The 7142-nt window shown below is 49.0% G+C and overlaps 3 protein-coding genes across 4 annotated transcripts; 1 reads left to right on the top strand and 2 right to left on the bottom strand.

The window, feature by feature from the left end:
* Positions 1 to 468: 468 nt before the first annotated feature.
* LOC106991823 (phosphatidylinositol N-acetylglucosaminyltransferase subunit Y-like) lies at positions 469 to 1291 on the bottom strand. The gene has a single exon (XM_060404321.1). The coding sequence runs from the start codon at positions 795 to 797 to the stop codon at positions 582 to 584; it is 216 nt and encodes a 71-aa protein (XP_060260304.1). The 5' UTR covers positions 798 to 1291; the 3' UTR covers positions 469 to 581.
* Positions 886 to 1291, bottom strand: LOC106990260 (protein preY, mitochondrial). Its single transcript, XM_015103047.3, has one exon. It carries the CDS (start codon positions 1234 to 1236, stop codon positions 886 to 888), a length of 351 nt encoding a protein of 116 aa, XP_014958533.2. The 5' UTR covers positions 1237 to 1291.
* Positions 1292 to 3589: 2298 nt separating this feature from the next.
* On the top strand, positions 3590 to 6928 carry MRPL11 (mitochondrial ribosomal protein L11). Of its 2 annotated transcripts, XM_004019694.5 has the most exons (5): positions 3590 to 3787; positions 4166 to 4261; positions 4956 to 5049; positions 5135 to 5294; positions 6661 to 6928. In XM_004019694.5, the coding sequence occupies exons 1-5, from the start codon at positions 3665 to 3667 to the stop codon at positions 6764 to 6766; spliced, it is 579 nt and encodes a 192-aa protein (XP_004019743.1). In that variant the 5' UTR covers positions 3590 to 3664; the 3' UTR covers positions 6767 to 6928. The 2 variants fall into 2 exon arrangements, with proteins under 2 accessions (XP_004019743.1, XP_011957546.1); XM_012102156.4 differs by lacking the exon at positions 4166 to 4261.
* Positions 6929 to 7142: the final 214 nt, after the last annotated feature.

Raw genomic sequence — 7142 nt, 5'->3', positions numbered from 1 at the left:
GGGGAATTATATACTTTTTAATTGGTTATTACAATAAATCAAAAGAATGTCTCAAGGCTGTAAAGATCTTATTAGACCCACTCCCATAATATACATTTTATTTTTTTTCCATGAAATTTCCATTTTATTATAGTTTTACATCACAATAGTTCAAATGCATTTCTCTACAACTACTCCAACATAGCTTCTTCGGAATTAGTCATCGTTAACATGTGACATTACCAAAGCCTTTGAATCTAAAATAAACGTAAAATTTCAAAATAGTAACTTTTAATTATGAATGGGATAAGCCATCAAGTGATGGTTGGGGCTGTTAATTTCCAACAAGACACTTTGTTGAAATGTTCCTTCTGATACCCCAGGTAGAAATGAGAACCTTCAAAAAACAAGGGCAGAACCAAAATACAATAAACATGCCTCTGCAGCTTAAGCCTCTCATAGACCTTAGACCCCTGACAGAAAGCTAGGCAAAGCATCTTTCCTGCAAATTAAGCGGGTTTCCCAGTATTCCCATGTGGCCGAGCCTTCAGAGACAGGCATCAAGCATATCTTTAGCATATACCATCTTGGCTCTGGCTGCGTTAATTATGCCTGAAGAGTTTAATACCCATCCAAGTCCAAAGGTGGAAGAACACATAAACAGGTACGGGAATCGGCAAGAGCAGACTGTAAAAGCACAGACCGGTGGTGCTAGTGCAGCCCTGAGGGAAGTCTTCTTCCACAGAGGCTGAGTAAAACAGTCCTGCCAAAGACACCAGTGGAATCAGGACAGTCAGCGTCGGAAGAGACAGAAACATCCTTCTCCTCCACTTATCACCCGCCACTCTGACTTTTTAAAAGGTAGGTGGTATTTAGATTGTTGTGTGTGTTGTTTTTAAGTGTGATCTAATGCTGCTCCACTTCTTGCTTCTTATTTTGATGTGTCATCCTAGCTGCCTGTGGTATCATATCAGGAATCCCATCAATAATTGGATAGGCTATTCCTAACTCTTCATTAATCAATTCATTTGTCGATGCTTCATATCTGAGCGGCTTCTTGGAGAGCGGACACACCAGGAACTCCAGCAAGGCCTGGTCGAAGGCGCGGGGCGGTTTCTCCGTCCTCTCGCTCTTGTCTGCGGACGGCCGCGAGCTGGACGCGTGCAGACACCTCAGGGCGACCGCGGACGGCGGCGCGCGTGTCCCTCGTGTCCCTCGCAGCGCTGACGCGAGCCGGGCGCACACTCCGCTCAGCATGGTCTGGCAGCCGCGACTGGGCCTCTGCGCGCCCTCGGCCACCCGGGCAGCTCTCCATAATATACATTTTAAAATAACAGAATTAGTCAGAATGTTTTCAGGAAGGAGAAACATGTCCTGAAGCAGGATACATTATTGTTATATAATCCTTACTAAGTAATGTAGAAAAAAAACCTTTGCCCTTTCCTTCTCCTTTAGAATTCCAGACCCCTAACTCCTCCTTGAGAGCCCCAGACCCCTTTCTCCTCCTTTGGGACCCCAGGCTTTTTATCAGCCTGCCTAGGAATTGACTTTCTCAGCGGGTTTGATCCCTGGGTAGGGAAGATCCCCTGGAGAAGGAAATGGCAACCCACTCTAGTATTCAGGTCTGGAGAATCTCCTGGACAGAAGAGCCTGGAGGCTACAGTCCAGGGGATCACAACTAGTCGGACAGGACTGAGAGACTAAACAACAATGATTGTTAAGGAGAAAATAACAAGCAAACAAAATCCGAGGCCCCGCCCCCATTTCTCTTAAAGTCACAGAACTCAAAAGGAACTGCAGTGGAATAAGTGGGTGCAGAAAGCCAGGAGGGAGAGGATGGCAAGATAAACTCCCCAAATACTTAGAAAGCTAGTCAACAGAAGCTGTGATAAATACAAGCCAGTGTGAGATAAGTGAAATTAAGGAGCAGCAGAGATGAGAGGCTGTTTTGTAGATAGAGCCAGCTTTCCTCTTCTTTTTTCTCATCAGGGTATTCTAGGCCCACAGCAGGAAGTGCAGACCAGGCCCTCTTCCATGTGCTTTACCCGAGTTAACTAATTTCCTGGGAGGTAGGTACTATATTTAGCCCCACGTGACTCCTAAAGACAGGAAGCACAGGGAAGTTAATTACTGTGCTCCACGTTTTATGGCAAGTAAATCAGAAGAGCCTTCTTGGGTCCAGAGTCTTGATACGCTAATGAGGCTGAGTGTTATAAAGAACTTGACAGACATCAGAGGCAGGAACAATCACACTTAATTAGAGGGAGTCCAACATGAATTCAGAATTTAAAATAGATGTGTCTCACAGTTTACCATGGATTATCTCATTTTAGGAGAGGAGGCAGTGCAGAGCTGTGGTAAACAGCACAAGCTCTAGAATCAGATAATCCTGACACTTGTTTCCCAGTCTTGTCACATACCAGTTATATGTTCTGGGGCCTCTTTTAGTGCCTCAATTTCTCATTTGTAAAGATTTTAACCGTCTGAGACACCAGGGAAGTGCCCATTTGTAGAGTGTAATAAAACAATTTGTCTCATGCCATTGTGAGGATTAAATAAGATAATAATACCCTTAAAGCAATTAACAAGCTTTCCAGGTAGCTCAGGGGTAAAAAATCTGCCTGCCAATGTAGGAGCTACAGAAGATGCAGGTTTGAGCCCTGGGTGGGGAAGATCCCCTGGAGGAGGAAATAGCAACTCATTCCAGTATTCTTGGCTGGAAAATCCCCTGGACAGAGGAACCCCAAGGGCTATAGTCCATGGGGTTGCAAAGAATTAGACACAACTGAGGACGTAGTAAGTAGTGACCTAAAGCAATTAGCACCATGCCTGGCACATAGCAAATGCTAAAAAAAAAAAAAAGAGAGAGAGAGAGAGAGAAAGAATAACATGATGTGATGGCTTATTTTACTGGACACAGGTGATGTATCAAATATGTTCTGGGCCTCTTAAGCCTCATAACAGCTCTCTGAAGGTTTTGTCTTTATTGTGCAGTGAAGTGCACCTGCTGACTAGGTGTACTAAAGCACTTTGCTCATTCAATGCTCACAACAATCCCAGGTGTAGGTGCTATATATTATAATCCCCATCGTACAGAGGGGGATACTGAGCGTACGTTAAATAACTTGATCAAGTTCATAGCCAGCAAGAGAAGCAAGCAGGCGATTTGTTTCCAAGGTCCGTGCTGTTAACCATATTCCCTTTCAGCAACAAGTGAGGAAAACAGGCTTAGAAAGTGAAGAGATTTCCTGAGGCCTCCAGGCTGTTTTGAAACCCAGGGATTATCACCAAATCCAGCAGAGGGCGCTCCAAAACACCGCAATCTGTGGGATCGGCATCGTAGGACAAAACTACCATACCCACAATGCAGTGCGGGCATTAAGGTCCCCTTCCCAGCTTGGCCGTCTGAGGTCTTGCCTGTGTGCTCTCCAGGAGGAATATGTGTATCTGAGCCATTCGAGTCCTTCCTCAATCTTAAAATAGCACGTTAAAAGTTTTTTTCCGCTTCATCTCATCCTTGTCTTACCAGTTGGAGGGCGGAAGGATTGAGTCAACGCTGCTATTTGTCAGCTTTATTTGTCTCACCCTTACGTGAGGACCCTTAACCTTTAACCCAATATGGCGGCGCCCAGAGCTCCGCTCTTGGTGTAAATCTGAGGTTAACTCAGCCCGGGAACTCCTCATCATGTCGAAGCTAAGCCGGGCCACTCGGGCTCTCAGGAAGCCCCAGGCCGAAGGCGTGATCCGGGCCATCTTGCGGGCAGGCCAGGCCATGCCCGGGCCTCCTCTAGGCCCCATCCTGGGTCAGGTGCAGCCGCGGCAGAAGCCAGGCGTGGGAGGCGCGGGAGGGTTGGATCTAGTACGCGGGTGAGGGGTGCGGACTGGGCCAGGGCGGCCTCGTTTCAAACCTCGGCTCTGCTGCCCACATACTTTATGGCCTTGGGTTAGTTATACAACTTCTTCGAGGCTCAGCTTCCTCCGTCCTTCGTCAGCGGGCTGTTGAAAGGACAGAGAGGTATGGAGCACACGAATCATCTGGCACATAAAATGGTAGTTGAATGTGGGTAGAGAGGAAAGGATGGGTATACTTAGAGACGTGAAGACGGAGGAGAGAAGGGATGGAGCCTCCTGGGTGGAAGGAACCCGGCCCTTCCTCCCCACGCTTACCACCATGCCTCCCTCACAGCGAGGCGTCTCCATCAACCAGTTTTGTAAGGAGTTCAACGAGAAGACCAAGGACATCAAAGCAGGCATTCCTCTGCCTACCAAGATTTTTGTGAAGGTGCGGAGTCGGGACTCTGATCCCCAATTTTCTTATTCTCCTCAAGGCCTGGAGCTGGTCACCTGGAGTTGCTACTTGGCTCCCCACTTGGGGCAAACCTGTTTTTTAAAAATATATAGTTTTGTTTACTTGGCTGCACCGGGTCTTAGTTGAGGCCGTTGTTGGCTGTGCTGGGTCTTGGTTGCTGCCTGCAGGCTGTCTGTAGTTGCGGTGCTCGGGTTTCTGTTGTTGAGCACAGGCTCAGTAGTTGTGGTCCACAAGCTTAGGTTGGTATCTGGGATCTTCCCTGACCAGGGATCGAACCTGTGTCCCCTGCATTGACAGGCAGATTCTTAAGCACTGGACACCACCAAGGAAGTCCAGAATCTCTTCTTGATGCCGGGCCCCCTTTCCCCTTTTACACAGTGGAGACTAGACCATATCTTTCCTGAGTGCGCCCTACCGTGTTGTAGATCTTTTTTTTTTTTTGTCCCTCCAACTTGCCAGGGCTTCCAGAGCAGAGTTGGACCTGGAATAGAGGTGACAGGGACATTTGTTAGAAGTTTATTTTTCCTGTGGTTTTATGGTCAGTTGAAGGGGCAACATAGGAAGATGAGCTGAGGTGGGGCGGGCAGGAAGTCAGTAGCTCCTTGGGCTGGGGCAGCAGGGCTTGGGGCAGGCAGGAAGAGTCTCATAACTCTTTTTTTCCCTTAAGCCCGACAGAACATTTGAAATAAAAATTGGCCAGCCCACTGTTTCCTACTTCCTGAAGGCCGCTGCTGGGATTGAGAAGGGGGCCCGGAACACAGGTAAGGGGCAGGCGGGGCATCTGGGCTTCCGGGGGCCTGGAAGGAAGCAGCGACTCCTGAAGGGCTGCTTGTGCTTTGCTTCCAGGGAAAGAGGTGGCCGGCCTGGTGACACTGAAGCACGTGTATGAGATCGCCCGCGTCAAAGCTCGGGATGACGCCTTTGCCCTCCAGGATGTGCCCCTGTCCTCTGTTGTCCGCTCCATCATTGGCTCTGCCCGTTCCCTGGGTATTCGTGTGGTGAAGGAGTGAGTATCTGGGGGAAGCTCAGTGTGAGAGAAGGGCCTGGAAAGTTCTTGACTCTGGGACAAAGCTGAGGTCCCACTGAGTGGGAGAGTCAGCGTCTGTGTTAAAGGATCTTAGATTCTCATTCATTCATTTGGAATATAATTGTTATGCACCCAATGTGTATTAGACTGTTCTGGACACTGGATACAGTCAGGAAGGGAGGTAGCCATGCTTGGCCTTGCTTTTAAGGAGCTCCCAGTCCAGAGATGGAGGCAGATCCATAATGGAGCATTATACCGCTGGATGGTCAGCCCTGATAAAAGAAACCACAAGTGTCTTGAGAACAGGGAGTAGGGTTCCTGATTTTGCTTGTGTGTCAATGAAGGCTTTGGCGAGCAGTTGACATCCAAGCAGAGCCCTGGGAAAGGAGGTCAGGGACTAGGGACAAGCATTCCAAGAAGTGGAAAAATCCCTGTGAAGAATGTCAGGTGAAGAGTGGAGCAGAGAAGGTGTGATCTGGGTGTATTACGCTAGAGACAGAGTGGGACATAGTAGGAGGTGAGGCAAACAGGGTCTAGTTGGTTCTCAAATCTAGACCTGATCCTGAGGCCAACAGAGGGCTCCTCATGGGGCTTTGGAGACCTCAGGAAGGTGAGATGTTGTGTGGGAGAGTGTGTGGCCCAGACGACAGCAGGGGAAGCACTCAGCCCTTCCCTGGCCTCTTGCTGCTGCTGTCACACCGCATGCAAAGGCCGATGGTTATTTCCCAAGAGGAGCGGGGGTAAGCATGGAGCGGGGGTGGGATTTACTTTGCTCAGATCTTTACTTGTTCTGGGAATATAGCAGTGAGCAAATCTGGTCCCTGCTCTGAGAGATGTACATGTACCACCTGATGACTTCTTTGTACAAAATGTTTTTGGGCTCAGAGAGCGGGCAGGTTAATCTGGATTGGGATTTAGCTGTTCTAATCCTCCAAGGATAAGGAGAGATTTAAGAAAATAGTAAAAGGCAGAGGTGATGGCGGAGTGACACTCCTGGCAGAGAAGAGAGATGAGCGAAGGTGTGAGGGCTGGGAGGGTCTTCCCTGTAGCTCAGATGGTAAAGAATCTGCCTGCAATGCAGGAGACCTGGGTTTGGAAGATCCCCTAGAGAAGGCAATGGCAACCCACTCCAATATTCTTGCCTGGAGAATCCCATGGACAGAGAAGCCTGGTGGGCTACAGTCCATGGGTCACAAAGAGTCAGACATGACTAAGCAACTAACACACACATATGGGGGCTGGGACGTCCAGGAGTGGGGAGGGGCTCTGAGAAAGTGACGTGGGTGCTGTCAGCTCCCACCCGTGACCGGCCCCTCACTCACTGTTTGTTTTTCTGTACTTGCAGCCTCAGTTCAGAAGAGCTGGCAGCTTTCCAGAAGGAGCGAGCCCTGTTCCTGGCTGCTCAGAAAGAGGCGGATTTGGCAGCCCAGGCAGAAGCTGCCAAGAAGTGACCCCTGTCCCCCAGCCTCTAGGATTTTGAAGGGGGCCAGTTGAGAAGGCTGTGCCCAAGGGGAGGAAGGGAGGTCACACCAAGCTGATTATATTTTTCTGACTTTAAATCCTGTGTGGTTGTGTCAGAGGATCAAGCCTGAGTAAACATGTTTGGTCACTCACTTGCAGTTTCTGCTTTGGGACCCCAGGGAAAGGAACGGTGCTGACGGTAGCTGCTGGGAAGTAGCAATTTCTCAGATGTGTAGTCTGAGGTTCAGCCAGGTAGAACAACTTGCCCAAGGTCTGACCAGACAGAGGAAGGAGAAAATCTTGTCTTTTCTGCCTTCCTAGGGGTGAGAGAAGAAAATCCCATGGACGGAGGAGCCTGGTGGGCTG

Source organism: Ovis aries, chromosome 21 (genome assembly GCF_016772045.2).
Source record: "Ovis aries strain OAR_USU_Benz2616 breed Rambouillet chromosome 21, ARS-UI_Ramb_v3.0, whole genome shotgun sequence".
Lineage (NCBI taxonomy): Eukaryota > Metazoa > Chordata > Mammalia > Artiodactyla > Bovidae > Ovis > Ovis aries.
Note: the sequence above shows the minus strand (reverse complement) of the source record. Positions and strands in the feature narration are given on the sequence as shown.